Source organism: Balaenoptera ricei, chromosome 16 (genome assembly GCF_028023285.1).
Source record: "Balaenoptera ricei isolate mBalRic1 chromosome 16, mBalRic1.hap2, whole genome shotgun sequence".
NCBI lineage: Eukaryota > Metazoa > Chordata > Mammalia > Artiodactyla > Balaenopteridae > Balaenoptera > Balaenoptera ricei.
The window spans coordinates 26,378-44,824 of NC_082654.1; the positions used below are offsets into that span (position 1 = coordinate 26,378).

General features: G+C 48.0%; 1 protein-coding gene across 1 annotated transcript; it reads left to right on the forward strand.

Moving 5' to 3' along the window:
• The first annotated feature begins 3,638 nt into the window (after positions 1-3,638).
• Positions 3,639-12,217, forward strand: SYCE1 (synaptonemal complex central element protein 1). The gene is made up of 13 exons (XM_059900727.1): positions 3,639-3,708; positions 7,148-7,210; positions 7,849-7,908; positions 8,249-8,323; positions 8,974-9,021; positions 9,271-9,325; positions 10,033-10,122; positions 10,371-10,434; positions 11,200-11,266; positions 11,348-11,471; positions 11,540-11,650; positions 11,807-11,894; positions 12,140-12,217. The coding sequence occupies exons 1-13, from the start codon at positions 3,639-3,641 to the stop codon at positions 12,215-12,217; spliced, it is 993 nt and encodes a 330-aa protein (XP_059756710.1).
• The last annotated feature ends 6,230 nt before the right edge of the window (positions 12,218-18,447 follow it).

An 18,447-nucleotide genomic window follows, 5' to 3' on the forward strand; every position in this document is an offset into this window, starting at 1 on the left:
GACGCATGGGCTTACTTGTTTCGCAGCATGTGGGATCTTCATGGACCAGGGCTCGAACCCGTGTCCCCTGCATTCGCAGGCGGATTCTTAACCACTGTGCCACCAGGGAAACCCGACTGCATTCTTCTTAAACAAGCCTGACCTACACTCACACGAGATGGTTTTCTCTTCTATGCACACTAACATAGGCACCTTCAGTCTGAACTGCAAACCTTTGGCTTCACCACCTCCACTGACAGCATTAGCTTCATCTGCTGTGAACCACCTCCTATACGATTTCCAGAACCAGAAAGCATCGAAGAGCTCATGCTCACGTGTAATCACGTTTCACAGGACCAGAGACTGTGCACTAGCGTCCGGGCAACTCTTGCTGTCCTCCCTTGATGGCAAGAAGCTCTTCCACTTACTAAAATAGCAACTGTGCTGTTGGTGGTAAACTCAAGGCTCTGGCTTTGGGCATGAGGTCCTCACATCACAGACTGGCCCTGATTGCCCGTGTGCCTCAAAAGGCACACAGATTTCATTTGTGACCCTGGGAGGTGGGAGCCCAGGAGTCACACCTGGCCTCTGGCCACATTAATCACCCATCCTTGAAAAATAAAATTGCTCATTTTCCAGTCTTTTCTCTCTCCTTTACAAAGAGCAGAGACCGAACGCTGGGTGGTAAGGAAACTCTAGCTTAGTGAAGCAGTAGGAGCTTCAAGGGTTATTCCATGCCACACAATGCACAGCTGGCAAGCTTTCTGGAGGACACAGGGGTTGAGCCCTAAGCTCGCATGGCTCACTGAGACCATGCGGCCCCAGTGAGAAACTGCCCATTGGGAGACCCAGTGGCCCCCATATCCTTGAGTCTTAACGAGTATAAGTGTCAAAAGTTTATTACAACTGGAAGGCCAAAGAATTGCAGGGTAACAGTCTGCTGTTTGGATGTTGTGGCCAGGGCCACACTCAGTGTTTGGAGGGTTATTACTTCTCTTGGAAGGCTACGACGCTGTGAAGGAAGAGACGCTTCTCTCAATCACATGGATGTACAGAATTGAACCACCCAGGGGGCTGTCTATGCTGCCCAGGTAGCTATTCAATTGCACAGTCGCATGGTCAGCTCAGTGACTGGCAACAAGGGCTTGACAGGGCCCAGGCTGGCCTGAGCTAGAGGACTGCAGATGCCTGCCTGGATGGTTGAAGGGCAAGGGCTGTCCTAGCTAAGACCTAACTGTCTACTGCTGGCCACTTGAATGGGACAAAGGATCCATTCAGTCCCAGGAGGGCCCAACCAGCCTTCAAGTATGCAGCACGTAGGGGCTGGCAGGTCGCTACCCCCAGTCCTATATAAATCCACACGTGTCTTCTGAGTGCTCTGTGTGTCAGGGCTGTGCTGGAACCTGGGGCTGCCCAGACAGAGTGGCCAGACAGAGGGTGGGAGGACAGAGGGACACCCTGTGGGACTTCTGGGGCCCTCCACAACACTTGACTGAGTAGAGTTAGATTTGAAACAATCAGTGATCGGAGTAGACATTTCATTCTTCTAACAGAGCCCAGTACTGGGGTACAGAAAATCAACGGTTCAGCTTAACTTCCTAACTCATGTGTGACCCTGGGCCACTCCTACTCTTCCTGGAGGCCTCACAAAGATGGAGAGTGAGGAGGGGGAAGAGGACCAGTTATGCTTAAACCTAACTCTAACCCTAATCCTCTGATTCTAACACCCTAACCTATAACCCTAATCCCCTGATATATAACCCTAAACTGTAACAACCTTAGCCCCAGACCCCTAGACTGTGGACCCTGACCCCCTAAGCTCTAAATCTTAACCCTCCAAACCTGACTCTCTAATCCTGACCCGTAACTCTAAACTCTGACCCTGACCCCAGCCCTATACCCTAGCCCAACACTGACCCTGATCCCCAAAACTGACACTGACCCTGGATTTTGAGCCAGAGCCCAACCCTAACCCTAGAGGTTAGGGTCCTTAACCCTGACCCTAACCCCTAACCCCAGGCAGTCTGTACAAGACGGGTTCTGGCTTCAAGGGTCATTTGAACCTTTGGTCTGTCCATATCTTGCATATGTCAGTTCATTCCCAAAGAAGTAGCCCCAGTAGCAAGGAGATCATGGTCCATTCTGCCATAGTTTTGGGTCAGTAGTCCCTGACTTGAACCATGATCTTGGGCGGGAATGGCCATGGTCTCAAGTCTCTAATTCCTATCCCTGTCCCTGACCTTGATGCTGATCCTAACAATGAACAGTGACTCTGAATCTGGCCTCTGACATTGACTCTTGACCCTTTCCCTGACCCTGGTCCCCAGTCAGACTCTTGCTTGGACCCTGAATCCTAATTCTTACTCTGTGACTTTTCATAACCTTATCCGTATCATGAGAGCTATGGATTTTTAGACAGCACATTCACATTGATGTGACAGTTCAAGCTTTGAAAACTTCAGAAGGGTGCATGTGGTAGCGGTGACAGCCTTTGTAAAGGCTTAAGGTGGGTTTGAGCCTATTTATCTTGAGGAAGGAGGCTGGTGGCTTGAGCAGAGTGAGCGAGGGGGAGCCCAGCCAGGTTGTCCTTTGACAAGATTATATGAAATAATCTCCCACCATGACGAGAATAAGAACTGTTCCGGCACAGGAAGCCCTCCTTACATGTTAGTTCTTGTTTGCTATTACTATTCCCAGACTACAGATGAGGAAAACTGACGGCAGCTCTTAGAGCAAGGCTTTGCACAGATAGTGCTCAAAACTGCTCCTCACACTTCGTTGTTACTGTCGTGATTGGATCCCGGTCAACAGGTGAGGAAGACGAGGGGTGGGATGTCTCGGAACAGGATTTGTGCACAGTGAACACTCAGATGCCCAGACTCAGGCTGGAAACTGTCACCTGCACCGCCTGCAACCAGGTCCACCGGCCTCCCCCAAAACGTGAATTCTGCCCCATCCAGCGCCGGCAGGGAGCCTGGCTGAACCTCCCCTCCACATGCAGCCCTGAGGTCCACCACGGTCCTTCCAGACCCACAGAGGAACGCGGCAGTTCTGCACCCCCAGACCGCCCTACAAACCCGATATCGTCCACCCTTCGGCCCCGCCTCCCTTGAGAATGCGTCACGCGAGGCAGGACCAGCCTCGGGATCACGCTGGGAAGAATCAGGATCTCGCTGCACCCTTGCGCTCTCCTCCGCGTCCAGCCGAGAAGAGCGGCCAAGATGAGTCAGGTGGGGCCAACTCACGGCCTCGGTCCAGAACGCCCACGCGGAGGTTTCCGGTAAACCGGAAACCTCGCCTAAGTGTGCAGAGACGGAAATCACACTCGGCTCCCCACCGCCAGGTTCGGGCTCACTCGCCGCAACGCGGGTGACGTCACGTGGGGCGGGCTCTCGGGAGGCCTCAACACTCTCGCAGGTCACCGGCTCCTCAACCGGCCAATCACAAGCCTGGAAGACCAGGCGCGGCCCTCGCTTGCTCTGCGCTGAATCTGCGCCGGGAGGCCTCAAGCATGCGCACTGGCGCTTGCCCAACTATCTACTCCGCGGCCTGCTAACGAAGGGATCCGGCGCGGGTCGCACTGCGCAGGCGTGCTGAGGCCGCCCCGCCCCCGGCGCGGATTCCGTCCAATCCAAGCGGAGGCGCCAGACTGAGAGGAAATGGCGGGGCGCTCGGGGTCTTCGAACGCGGAGCAGGCGGGAGCCGTGGGCCGGGCTGACGAGGCCGGAGGTAGAGCCGACCCCGGCGACGGCCTCTCACGAGGCCTACGGCGGGAGCCGGGCGGTAGACGGCTGGGCGGGCAGGGAGCGCACGCGGGCGCTGCTTCGAGTCAGGGCGGACGTGGGGAAAAAGGACTTTCGTCCCTTGCGGAAGGGTCTCGGCGGCTCTGCCGGCAGCCGCGAGGACTCACCCACAGGCCCGCGTCCTACATTCACTCACCTCCCGCTGGCCTCGTTTGCCCCATCTGCTCCGCTTAAGTAGCTAAAAGTAGGCAGAGGACGTCCTTTCAACTTGATAGCACATTCAGATGATAGAAAGACCAGTGGGTAAAGGCTTTGCAGTAGCCCGTCTGGCACAAATTTTAACATTTAAATTATTTTTCCCCCTTTTTGGTCACCTTCCTAGAGGATCACACAAAACATATAGATGCATGGACTGGATAGTAGTCTAGATGGTGGTACGAAAACGTGAGGAGGGAACAGCTAAATCCCATGCACAGTTCTTTACTGATGGGCGTTCACGTTTTTTTCCCACTTTTGACATAAATATTGCTTCAGTGTCATTTAACATACCTTTTGCATATTTAACCAAGCATATCTGATGGATAAATTCCTAGAAGTGGAATTTTGTCTTCAAAATGGTGATGTAGCCAGACTGTCCTCCAAAAGGTTGCCTCACTCTCCACAGTCTGTCAGTGTTAGTGCCTGTTTCCCTACATCATCACAAACACTGGGCCTTATCAGACTTACTAATCTTTACCAACCTGCTAGATGCAACATGTTATTTTCATCTCTTTAATTATGACTGAAGTAGTACGTCTTTTCAAATATTATTAGCCATTTGTGTAGTTTTTGGTTAATTGTTCTCTCCATTTCTCCATTCTTACCTAGAAATGATTATTTACCTTCTCTATATTGTTTGATTGGTTGGTTGCTTTATTTTTTTTAAACTTTTTATTATGGATAAATTTAAGCATATACAAAAAAATATACAAGCACATGAAAAGATACTCAACATGGCTAATTATTAGAGAAATGCAAATCAAAACTACAATGAGGCATCACCTCACACTGGTCAAAATGGCCACCATCAAAATGTCTACAAATAATAAATGCTGGAGAGGGTGTGGAGAAAAGGGGACCCTCCTACACGGTTGGTGGGAATATAAACTGGTGCAGCCACTGTGGAGAACAGTATGGAGGTTCCTCAAAAAAAAAAAACTAAAAATAGAGTTACCATATTATCCAGCAGTCCCATTCCTGGGCATATATCTGGCAAAGATGAAAGCTCTAATTCAAAAAGATACGTGCACCCCAGTGTTATAGCAACACTGTTTACAGTAGCCAAGACGTGGAAGCAACTTAAATGTCTATTGACAGATGAATGGATAAAGAAGATGTGGTACATATATACAAAGGATTATTACTAAGACAAAAAGTAATGAAATAATGCCATTTGTAGCAACATGGATGGACCTAGAGATTATCATACTAAGTGAAGTAAATCAGAGAAATATATGATATCACTTATATGTGGAATCTAAAACTGGTACAAATGAACTTATTTACAAAACAGAAATAGACTCACAGACACAGAAAAGAAATTTATGGTTGCCAAAGGGGAAAGGGGTGGGGGAGAGAGAAGTTAGGATTGGGATTAACAGATACACACTACTAAAGAGAAACAAGGACCTACTCTATAGCACAGGGAACTATATTCAATATCTTGTAATCTATAATGGAAAAGAATCTGAAAAGTATATATATAATATAACCAAATCACTTTGCTGTACACCTGAAACTAAAACACCATTGTAAGTCAACTATACTTCAATTAAAAACCATTTTTTTAAATATTTATTTATTTATTTATTTGGCTGTGCTGGGTCTTAGTTGCAGCACGCGGGATCTTCATTGCAGCATGTGGGATCTTTAGTTGTGGCATATGGGATCAAGTTCCCTGACCAGGGATCAAACCCGGGTTCCCTTCATTTGGAGTGCAGAGTCTTAACCACTGGACCACCAAGGAAGTCCTAAAAAAATTTTTTTAAGTCAAGAACAAAGTATAATTACCCCATGAACTCATCTTTCAGTTTTAACAGTTATCAGCTCTTGGCCAATCTTGTTTCCTCGTTATCCTCACCCACTCACTACCACCTACTCCACTGTTTCATTTCGAAGTATCCCAGGCATCATAACATATCATCCATAGATATTGGTTTGGCCAAAAAGTTCGTTCGGGTTTTTCCGTAAGATGGTATGGGAAAACCCAAACAAACTTTTTGGCCAACCCAATATTTGCATATATCTCTCTAAAAAATAAGCACTCTTTGCAGAAAAGTAACCACAATAGCATTGTCACATCTGAATAATGGCTAAAATAATTCCTTTGTTTCATCAACTAGTCAGTTTTCAAATTTCCTTGATTGTGTCGTCACTGTTTTAAAAAGTGCTTTCAATTGAATCGAAATCCAAATATGGTCCATTTATTGAGCTTGGTTGATATGTTTCTTTAATTTCTTTTTGTCTGTAAGGATCTTCCTTTCTCCCTTTTCCCCCAAAATGTGTTTAAATTAAAGAAACTGGGTTGTTTTTCCTGTGACGTTTCCCAGTGTGGATGTTACTAATTGCATGCCCATGTGTCACTTAAAATGTTCCTCTCTCCCTGTATTTCCTCTGAATTGGTTATTTAGATTGAGAGGCTTAACAAGTATTAGTGTCATTTTTTTACAAGAATCCTACATTGAATTTTTACATCACATATCTCATAATGTCCAGTTATTTTTATTGTGATGTTAATGCCATTAATAATAATTGCCTAGATCTACTAATTCATCAAGGAGTTAAAAATATGTGCCTATATTGATTATAAGCAAGTTAATATGAAATATTTTGCTTGGAGCCTGCAGAACAACAATTGTATATAGGAAAGCTATTTATATTTATATATATTTAAATGAGACATCTTATTAGATTTTCTCACTATTCCTTGTAAGGTTTTTTTGGGTAATCTCTAGAAATTTCTAGTTCATTATGCCACCTACTAGTTACAGTGATTTCTGACTCCTTGTTTCCAGTTTTTAATACCACTTCTTTTTTTTTCTTTCATTATTACATCCTGAGCTTTGGCCAGGCCTTGAACAGGATCAGCAGTAAGAGTGTACCCCTTTCCTTGCCCTGAGTTTTATTAAGGGGAAATCTGTGGTGTCATTTCACCCTTTAGGAAAATCTGCCCATGAAGGGCCGGTTCATCCCTTGTACAGTGTCTCCCTAAGGGCAAGGAGCAGATGCACCACTCTGGCTGGAGACCTGCCCTCAGCGCACCTCACTCCCAGCCCAGTGTTATCAGATCCTTCCTCAGGCTTCTTACTCCTACATAATTCTTTTTTTTTTTTTTAATCTTTATTGGATCCTACATAATTCTTAAATGTTTGGTTTTCTCTCCACAGGGCAGGCCAAGTCCTCACAGAAAATTGAAGACTTGATGGAAATGGTGAACAAGTTGCAGAAAGGTCACATGTCTCCTCTGTAACTGAGGCTCAGCCTGAGATTTGGGGACAGGCAGAAGTGGTATCAATTCCAAGGCCCAAAATTCACCACCTTGGAAAATTAACTCATTTGTTCTCTCTTACTTTTAAAACAATTTTTTGAAGTAAAAATATGAACCCATGATTCAGAATTCAAGTATAAGGGGATAAAGTACAAACGTTTTCCCAAAACTCAGCTGCAGTCCCCTTGCTGGCCGTCACATTTGGTTCCCATGCACTCTGCTGGATCCAGGGTTTCACCTTCCCTCCGCCTCACCTCTGCTCCTCTCGCTTGCTCACCAGGCACCTTCCACCCATGTTTCCACCTTAGGGCAGGCCTTTGCACTGACTGTCTCCCACCCCCACCCAGGGAACAGCAAGGTCTGCCCCCCTCACTTCATTTGGGGCCCTCAAGGGGTCTTGCCATATCTGAAGAAGCACGTCCCACTCCACTTCTTAATCTGTTGCCCCTCCTGTGTTTCTCTTGACTGCACTTAATCACAACCTGACTCAGGTTCTTTATCTGTTCCTGTCTCCCCTCCCTAGAATGTGAGCCCTTGGAGGGCATCCACCTCCCTTCACCTGCCCTGTCATCTTCACTCAACCTCCTTGTTTCCCTGCAGCCGGAAGCCTAGAGCCCAGGATTGACGTCCTGATTAACCGGATTAATGAGGTTCAGCAAGGTGAGCTCAGGACCTTGGCTTGTCTGCCAGGTGCGGTTACATGATTTGCAGGGCTCAGTGCGAAATGAAAATGCAGGGCCCCTCGTTCAAAATTACTGTGTTTTGAACCAGCAGAGCATTAAACCTAGCATGGGTTGGTTGGGCCCATCTAAATTCAGGTGCTATACTCACATGTTTATTAACCTGTCCTGCTGTCAACTGAGCCCAACAAGAAGGGCTTGGGCTCTGGAAGACTTGTTTCCTGCTCTGTAAAATCTGGGCCCCTCTACATTTGCTTAAAGACAAATGTGAAATGTTTGCAAGAACAGACACTTACACAATGTCCTGCGGTTTGGCACAGCAAAAAAGAAAGCCAGTGAGGAGCTAGGAGAGGCCCGGACTGTCTGGGAGACCCTGCAGAAGGAACTGGACTCACGTAAGCTTGCGGGGGATGACCCAGAGGTCCCCACAATGTCATGCATCCTTGAACCCAATATTCCCATCAGCATCTTGCCGTGGCCAAGGGCTCCTGCCCCCTCTCCAACCTCAGGTCCTACCAATCTCCCCCGTCCAACTCTGGGTGGGAGTGTTCCTGAAACACCCTTCAAGCATACTCCTACCTTAGGGGCTTTGCTAGGAGGTTCCCCCAGATAATACAGGTTCCTATTGCCTCACATCATCATTCAGTTCTCAGCTCAAATGTCCCCTTCTCAGAGAGGCCTTCCCCAGTTACCCCACCCAAAGACAGCACTCTGCCCACACCTAGTCACGTGCCCCTTACTGCTCGATGTGTTTCTTCACAGCCCTTACCCAACTTCATGCAATGTGTTTATTTTTCCTCTTCCCTCCACGTAAACGCCCTGCCATTCCACAGGGTCCTCACAGCCACCCTTTATCAACTTGAGGGCCCTTTGATGCTTACAGGGAGTATGGGCACAAGAGGGGAAGGGGCTCACCTCGAGGGGTCTACATTTGGGGTTGGGGGTAGGGCTGTACCAAACCGCCCATGTGACCATGGGCAAGCCCAGTCCCTGAAGGTTCAGTGTTGTGGACTCTGATGCCTGAACATGTTACTGCTTTTTCCAGTGAGTGGAGAGAAAGTACGCCTGAAAGAGATCTTGAGCAAAAAGCAAGGTAATTGCAGCTACTCTATCTCCAGGTTTTTGCCTTTGCCACCCTGAAGAAGCCCACTGTCTCTGTAGCAGTAGAAGCCTTTTGAAACCTGAATCACGTTGCATCCCTCCTGTGGCTGCCACCAAACATGCAGTAAATGACAAAGTTCCATCAGCTCCAGGAGACCCCATATGATCTGGCACTTTTACCTCTGCCCAAACCTCATGCCTTGATGGGCTCTCACGGGGCCCTCACTTCCTCTCCCTGCAGAGACCCTGAGGATCCTCCGGCTCCACTGCCAGGAGAAGGAAAGTGAGACACAGAGGTAAGAGCTTCCACCTGGCCCCTGCTCAGTGCTGTCCCTTCATTCTGGTAGAGAGAGAAAGCAGAGGAAATCAGTCTTAAACCCACAGCTCTCATCTCCCTAAAACGGGGAGGCCAAATGACTGTCTTCCCACCTTGACTCCAACAGTAGGCAGTAGTGTTAGGAGTACCCATTCACTGGGATAAGCATTCATTTGCTAGAATGTCAATTAAATTCCTTTGGCTGGTTTTTATTCTATACCTTCATACTTTTCTGCAGGCTGTCTTGGCTGTCTACTCATCTGTCTCTTCATTTAGGCGTCAAGCCAACCATCTGTGCACCAGTCTCTCTCCATTCATCCATTATCCTTCCATCCACCCAACCACTTGTGCATCCATCTCTCTACCTCCTGAATCCTTATTTTGCTCATTTTGTGACCAGAGGCCCCAAGCCCCTAGCATACCAACTTTGAAACTGTTTGAGAAATTCACATGAGACTAATATGTGTGTGTGCCTGTACTTGTGACCATGCCCACATTGATCTCCCCAATCTTCACAATGACATTTCCAGAGGGCATGAGCTCATGCCCCCCTCCCACAAAGTTACAGAGAAGGACCTCAATCTAGAAGGTTAGAACAGACCTCAAGAGAAGGACGCAGAAGCCCCACCCCAGGCTCCTCCTAGGGAGACATTCAGAAAACATGACGGCTGCCTTGCCTCTTGCCAGGAAGCATACCATGCTGCAGGAGTGCAAGGAGAGAATTTCTGCCCTGAACTCCCAGATTGAGCAGGAAAAGAGCAAACAGAGGCAGTTGAGGTAAAGCCCATTGCCCAAGGCCTGGGGGGCTGGATGCATTGTAAGTGGGGGGAATACTAAGAATGGGGGTTAGAAGAGGAGCTGGCCGAGCTGAAGCTTGGAGGGTCAAGGAGGCAGAGGTGCTCCCAGCAGAGTGAAGAGCACGGGCGAGCTCCCCCATGTCTCTGCATGAAGACCCCAGCCTGAGCCAGGTTGAGGAGGGGTGTCTCTCAGCCCACGGCCCCTCATCCTGTGTGCTTGGTCCCCAGGTTGGATTTTGAGGAGCAACTGGAGGATCTGATGGGCCAGCATAAGGACCTGTGGGAATTCCACGTGAGTCACTCAGAGCCACTCCTTCCACCTTCCACATCTTCTCTGGCAGCACCAGCCCAAAACTCAGGGTCATCCTCCAGGCCTCCTTCTTCTCAATTGCCGCACCCAGTTCCTGAGCAAGCCCTGGCAGCCGTATGTTAGAGTCATGCTCAGTCCAGTTCCTCATCACCCTCACTGCCACCCGGTATTGTCCTCTTCACTGGCCCTGCCCACCCATCCCTGATGCCCTCCCAGGGGCCTTAAGTGGTCAGGAGGAACGCTGATGAACCAAGGAGGGGTTATCCATCAAGGAGGTTCATGGGTGTGTTTGGGGCCATCACAGACACAGGGCAGATAGTGGGGAACCAAGCAGGCCAGTGTTTGCCACCTGGGGATCCCAAACAAGAAAACAGAATGAATGTCAGGACGGAAGGGCTCAGTGCGGTCACAGAGCGGGAAGAGGAGGAGCTGCAGTGCTGGGCTGGTAACTGACTCTCCAGAGAACAGCCTTGATTGGTGGTGTTTGCAGGATGCCCTGTAGCGAATACCCCAGGGCTGATTTCAAACCTTGCAGAATTCCTGCACACTAACCCTCATGAGCCTCTCCAGCGTAGCACCACAGGTATCTGGGGTGAAACAGCTCCAGGTGGACAGAATGGCCAATGGAAAGGCCCTGAGGCTGGACCATGCCTGGCATGCAGAGTAAAGACCGGGTCCAGATCGGCTTCTCTGAGGCACATGGGCGGAAGCCAGGAGATGTGGACAGGCCACCTTTCTACCCCTCAGAAGCCAGAGCAGCTGGCCCTGGAGATTGGCGCCCTGGACAGCAGCAAGGAGCAGCTGCTCAAGGAAGGTGAGGCCTGGAGAATGGGGATGCCCTGCCCTGCCCTGCCCTGCCCTGCCCTGCCCTGCCATCTGTCCCTTCCTGCTGCAGAAAAGCTGGTGGAGGCAAAGCTGGAGGATGTGAAGCATCGTCTGTGCTCCCAGTTTGGAGCCAAGGGCTGCTCGGCAATCACTGAGGGGCTCTTCCTGCGCAGCGAGGAAGCAGCAGCTGTGGTGTAAGAGAGGGATGGGGAGGGGGCGACGGGGAGGGGGAGGAGCTGCCAGCACTGATGCCCACCCTCAGGCATCTGTTTGAGGAGGAGAACGAGAAGGCCCAGGAGTTCCTGGAGGCTGCTGCCCAGCGCCAGGAGCAGCTGCAGCAGAAGTGCCAGCAGCTGCAGCAGAAGAGGCAGAGGTGGGCACGGAGCCCTTCCCTTTCCCCCGGTCCCCAAGGGGAAGGTGGCTAAGGGAGTCTCTGCTCCCTCCTAGACTCTGTCACTTGGTCTCTTTACAATCCTACCCTTCTCCCTCCCCACCCTCCTACCCTACCCCCCTACCCCTTTTTGTCTAGGCTGAAGGAGGAGCTAGAAAAGCTTGGAGTGCAGGTCCCTGCTCAAGGCCAGAGCAAGCAAGAGGAAAGGGCTGGCCCAGGAGAAGCTGTGAGTCCTGGAATCCGCTTCAGGGAGCAGAGACAGCTTATGAAAGGAGCTCTGGGTGGGAAGGCAAGGAGGGGGTCCGCAGAGTGCTCAGAAGATGGTCTTCAGGGAAGGGCATTCCCAAAGGGACACAGCCAAGGCGAAGGTGCAGAAGCTGGCAGCGGTGGGGTGAGGAAGGGCAGGACCCAGGGAGGGTGTGGGCATGGGGATGTGAGGAGACTCCCACGTCACACTCTGACCTCCCACAGGCCAATCCCAAGCCCCTTGGAGTCAGTGAGGAGAAAGACCCAGAGCCGCCCACTAAGCAGAGCCTGATGCCCTCCTAGGCAAGGAGGACCCACCCTGCACTACAGCTTATGCCCTGCACTGGAGCTTATGGGCTTCAGGAAATAAAGGCACTATATCAACACCACTGCCTCAGCTGAGTCTGTGCTAGGTGGGGGGTTGTCCATCCCAAGACCCCTGGCACCTGAGACTGAGTGAAGCCTTGGCCACACTCTGCCTCTTGGCTTCAGCCAGAGTCCCACAGCAGGCACTCAATAAATGCTTCCCTAACCTCACATTCTCTGGTCTGCTCATCTTTAGGACTTGACATGTTCTGGGTCCCCAGGCAGAGGGATGCAAGACTGAGACCCTCTCGCAAACCCACCCTGTGATTGTTTCTTCCATTCCTTATTCAGACCTAGACCACAGAGTCTCAGAAATCCCAACAAGGACCAAGGGTCCTCAGCCAGTCAGTTCCATGCCCACAGTCCCCACTGATTAGCTGAGAAAAAGACATGTAATTGGAGCCTAAATGTAATTTGTGCCTGCATAAGCACACAATCTGTACCTGAGACACTTGTCACAAGAACATGTTAGAAATCCTCAGTGTCCTGGAAGTCAATCACCTAGGACGGTTGGTGCTTAGGGCATGTTTCAAATCCACTGGAGTGCATCACCCAAGCCAGGGCAATGACGGGAGTCAAAGTCTGTGTTCTTGGGTCAAAAGACAGTGAATTCAGTACGTACAAAGAGATTCCTTCTCTTGAAAGGCTCCCCCATCCAGGTAGGACAGTGACACAGTTGGGTAGACAAACCTCAACAATCCTGATTTCTGAATATATATATATATATATATATATATATATATATATATATATATATCTCCATTTCTGTAACTGGTCATGGAATCACAGCTGGTATTTATAACTATCTTCACCTTCTTCCACCACCCATTCTGTTTCCCCTTTGCCTTCATCAAGCAACTCAGCTGTCTGTGCCTTTTTACCCAGTGGAGTCACCAAAACCTTTATTCCTGAAGGATCTGGGCCATCAGTACTCTTGCTGCATTGGATTGTTATAGTTTTTCATTGGCATTAATCACAGAGCATGGTAATACTAAAGCCCTAAGGTATCTCCTGTATCACAGACATGGTTTCCTTACCTCCACTGTGGAGAAGTAGTCCAGTTTCCCCATGGTAGTCAGGATCAGTCACACCAGCCAGCACAGTAACTTCTTTGCCTGTTGATTCACAGGCATGAGAAGCCCAAAGTGGCTGAGCAGCAGTCTTAACTTCCAGTTCAGTGGAATCATTATTGTATCTCCTAGTGGAAGCATTCCTCCCTCTGGGACTAAGACCTCTAGGCCAGTGGAATATACAGTTGTGGGAACAGGAAGCAAAAATTTTCCAGCTGATCACTAGGGACAACAGTGAGTGTTACCACTCCCATTTCCACCCCATGATTTTTGGACCTTAGAGTGCTGGCCATGGGAGACAGCACCATATATTAGACACTGATTCAGAACATATACAACCTGGAGAACCCTGTCCCAGCCCTGCAAGGTATTGCCACCTAGCTGGCATTGTAACTGAGTCTTCAAAACACCATTCCACCGTTCTATCAAGCCAGCTGCTTCAGGATGGGGGGAGCATGGTAAGACCAGTGAATTCCATCACAACTTGGGCCCACTGCATAACTTTTTTTTGTTGTTAAGGGAACTCTTCAATCAGAAGTAATGCCGTGTATGAGACCAAGATAGTGAATAGGAATTCTTAACCCTGCAGATGGCAGTTTTGGCCGAAGCATTGTGTACAGGGAAGGCAAATCCACATCCATAATTTATCCCTACCCTCATCCCTTCTGGGGTTGCAGGCATTACTGATATTAACCAAGGCACATAGTTCACTTCTCAGAATACACAATGTTAGACTCTTTAAAAAGGCCTTCAATAGCACTTTTATCTTCCTGATAGGTTCTTGATAGCCGATTCAACTGAGAGACATAATGGTCTCCTCAGACAATTTTTCAAATTCCACTCCAGCAAGTGGACACCTTATATGGGTCTCTGTCTTGTCCCAGGCCTTAATCTCTTAATTCAAGGCCCCTTGTGAAACCATACCCTATAATTTACAAGGTCATTGTAGTAGAAACAAAATGATAATCCAAGAACACCAGGGAAACCACAGATACGGAAACAACTTGCTGATGCACACGCACATTGAGGGACTAGGGTGACTGATAGTGAACGTTAGATGTCACAGGCCAAAAATCCAACCCCTGTTACACACCAAACACCCTGAATTTGCACATATGACACATGAAGAGCAGAGCAGTAGTGCCTGGGCAGAGAACTCAATACTTCCATTGAACCTTACACTTACTTTCCACCAATCGTTTCTGAACTCCCTGCCCCTCTTTCTCCCTCTTTCCAAGATAAATACACCACTTTGCCTCCTGTCTCCTTGCTTGGCCACCCTGCAATAAAGCCTTGTTTTTTTCTGCAAAAGACTTGTCTCAATAGTTGGTCTTTTCTATTATGTAGCAGGAAACGAGACCACACACTTGGTTACAGATTTGCTGACATCTCCAGGTACTCCAGGACCATTCTCACAGGCAGTGGGGACTACAGAAAAGATAAATAGGAAACTCCACTTAGTAAATGAAATTCACATTTGGAGATAATAATAAAATCAAAACCATATCCCATAAGGATAAAACCAGAAAACCTCTACCTGTTACTGATACATGCTGGAGGAAAATCAACATCAAATGACAAAAGCCAGTCAAGTGAGCTGTACACCACTCTGTTGAATGTTGGTCTCCTTACTGTCAGTCTGGGTGTTTTCACTGGTTTGCAAACCAGAGTCCCAAACCTTCCAAGGAAGCCATGGTTTAAACCAACATGGTGAATGCAGGCCCACATGCCATCACTTTTGACTAATACAAGTTTTACAACCCAAAGACTCTGCAGGCTTGCCTGTCACCATCCAAACCAACAGCTGAGGCAAAGGGACCTAGTAATTGGCCAAATTAGAGGGCCTGTCTAGAGGGTAATGCCAAAGCTCCACAGCCACAGATATTTTAATTGTCAAACAACCAGACACCCTGTTAACAACATACATCCAAATCAGGCCATATGATTTAAACCTATTTGCAACAGAACCCAACTCATAATCCATCTGGGAAAAACCTTGGAGAGTTAAAAACTCATATTTGGCCATCTTTAATGGAGCCTTTAACTGTGCCAGTTGAGTGCTGGCACTTTGGTTCATGACGACAGTATCACAGGTGCCAACATCACCTTGGCTAGCTGTGCACCCACAGCCTCCTAACTTAAAAGATATTTGCAAGTCAAGCTCCCAGGCCCAACGTTGCCTTCAAATTAGACAAGTTGTTCAGCATCTTTATAATGCCAAAGAGTCAGAAAAATAAGACTCATACCACTCCAAGTGAGTGTCCACTTGAAAAGGATACCCCAGTCTCACATTCTAAATAATATTGCTCTATCCACGAGCTCAAAGTTGGAGATGACATCGCCCCCTGAGGTGGAGACAACTCTGTCCTGGACACTAAAACCTCTGCTCCAGGGATGCCCAAGACTTGCCCCACCCAAGGTGCTGGCAAACTAGGTCCAGGACATTCATTGCTTTTCTTCCTTTGACATTAGGGATTCTATTGTGTTTCTTGAGCTCCCTGTCTGCTTATCCCATGATCCAAGTATACTCTTGCTCTCTGCAAAAACATACATCCCTACACTTCTATGCCTAAAGGGAAATCTGGTAGAGATTACTACTGTCTGTACCGTTCTACAAATTAATGGAGACTGTTGCCTTTCCCAGGAGACAACTGCCACATATCAGTCAATTCCTCAACCTGCTGGGGAAAGGACAACACACTCCCCAGTGCCTCTCCTACTCCCTGCCCCAGCTTTCCACCACGAATTCCCACCTGGAGTCTCCCACCATGACCACCACGACCACCGCTTTCTACTAGTCAACACACAAATACAACGAATCTTTACACTGACTTCACTAACAATCCATACTCTCCAACAACATAGTGGCCAGACCTGCCACACTGACCTGAGAAATTGACCCTATGCTGTTTAGGGCAATGTATGTCCTACACTCTAGAAGTCTCCTCATTTATTCAGGCCACTCAAATACCCCAAATAATTGAGCTCAGTATTGACTCAATTTTGTGGCCCTAGCTAGATGAGTTTACCCTCTTAAACAGCCAATTAAGTCCACACTCCCAAGCACCTGCTGAGTTGTACCCTCACACTCTGCACTACTGTACACACCTGCCCAAATTGCCCTAGGGCCAGGTAGCAGAACAGTCAGGGACAGCCTCAATGCCCCAAAGTCCACTGAAAATATTCACATTAGCCAATCCTAAGCCTGCTTGCAATGCCTATCCCCTTCCTTCTTGCTGAATCCACAGTACAGGCACTGAATCCACAGTTCCCCCTCTCCTCTGTCTACCTCTGAGTGGCCCTGCACGGTGTGCCATTTCTTCCCAGGAAATTGTAACTAAACTGTAAAACTCTTTCTGGATTCTCTCTCTTGTTCTGCAACCTCATGCAAGACAATAGGATTAAAACTGGGACAGAGTGAAAACGGCCAGTTGTTAAGCCACACACACACACACACACACACACACACAAAGTGTCAGCTTCCCATACCTAGTGGGTCAGTTGAGATGTACATGACCCAGCTCCTTACGGAGTACCCAACACGATGGATGTCAGCTTGTTCACAGTGGTCACCAGCTCAGCAGCATACACCTTATTGGCTTTTCCTCCTCTCCTCTGTCATTTCCCCCACTACCTCATTCCTGCTTTTTGCAATCACTTCCCAAATAAACTGCTTACACAAGCTCATGTCTCACTTGTGTTTTGGAGTACAAAACGAAGACAACAGGAAAACCAAGCAAGGCAACCCAGCCCCTACTCTGATCAAGTCAAAGACAAATATAGGGACTCCATCCAAAAATAAATTGATACCCACCTTAACACTCCCACCAAGAATTAAGGAGTGGACAGGTCCCCAAGCTAGCAATCCCAACACAATCACCCAGCAGAATCAATTATCACCATCAGGAGAGTCAGTAATACTTCTGTTGTGTTCTTCAGAACATCTGATTTGTCCATTGACAGCTACCACTTAATGCTGGGAACATCTGCTTGATGGAACCTGAGTCAGATACAGGATTTTAGCTGCAAGGGATTCTGGTTTCCATTGCTGTGTAAGAAATTACTGCAAACATAATAGTTTAATTAAAAGAAATGCACTCCCTCACATCTGGAAAACAAAAGTTCAAGATCAGTGTCACAGGGCTGAAACCAAAGTGTCAGCAGGGCCAATCTCCAGAGACTCTAGGGGATAATCTATTCCTTCCAGCCTCTGCTGGCTGCTGGCATTCTTGTGGCCACATCACTCTATAATCCCTTGGTGGTTTCAGGAATTTCTTCTCTAAGTGTCAAATCTCCTTCTCTCATTTATAAGAACACTTGTGATTGCATTTAGAGTGCACCTGGACAATCCAAGATAATCTCATCAAAAAATCTTTAATTTAATCTGTACAACTCTTTCCATATAAGGTAACATACACAGATACCAGAGACTGAGATCTGATATCTCTGGGGGCCATTATGCAGCCTTCCATATCTGGGAAAGAGCTTTTACCTTTCAAGCTTATTTAATGAGCAAAGGCCTGCTGCCACAGTGTTGGACTGGTTGCATGTTAAGTGAGCCATTATACATTATCTACTATACTCCCCCAACAGCAAAATTAGTCATCTGAGAAACCTCATCCACAGACCCAGAAGACAAAAAAAGGTATGGCAAGCCAGGAAGGGGCTCAGCCCTGACTTGGAAGAAACAAGAAGTTTAGCAACTCTTGGGACAAACACAAGGTAAGCTGAGAAGGAGGCTAAAACTGAGGGAAAGGAGTTGAAAGGTGGCGGGGGGAGAAGGTATCAGAGAAATAAAAGAAGGAAAATAGGAGGAAGAAGACTCCAAAGTTTTCCAATGTGACAAGAGCTCCTGGGAAACCAAGGGCTGAGTGTTTGGGAGAAGTGGTTGAGGTGGAGGCAAGGGATCAGGACTGGGAAGAGAGATAGCTACCTGTAAGATGTGAGCATCTGCTTCAGTTCAAGGTGGAGGAAGGAAATGTGTTCCAGAGGAAATGTGGGTGTGGCTTTCATCTAATGGAATGGATCACAATTTGACATATCGTGAATCCCAAAACTTTTTTTTAAAGATTTCAATCAATTTGAAATAAAAGGTTT

Excerpts from the sequence above, each read along its gene's own strand:
- SYCE1 (XM_059900727.1), top strand. The coding sequence starts at position 3,639 with ATGGCGGGGCGCTCGGGGTCTTCGAACGCGGAGCAGGCGGGAGCCGTG. Across the intron at positions 9,326-10,032 it reads AAGGAAAGTGAGACACAGAG|GAAGCATACCATGCTGCAGG; the intron begins GTAAGAGCTTCC and ends GCCTCTTGCCAG. Across the intron at positions 11,651-11,806 it reads CTGCAGCAGAAGAGGCAGAG|GCTGAAGGAGGAGCTAGAAA; the intron begins GTGGGCACGGAG and ends CTTTTTGTCTAG.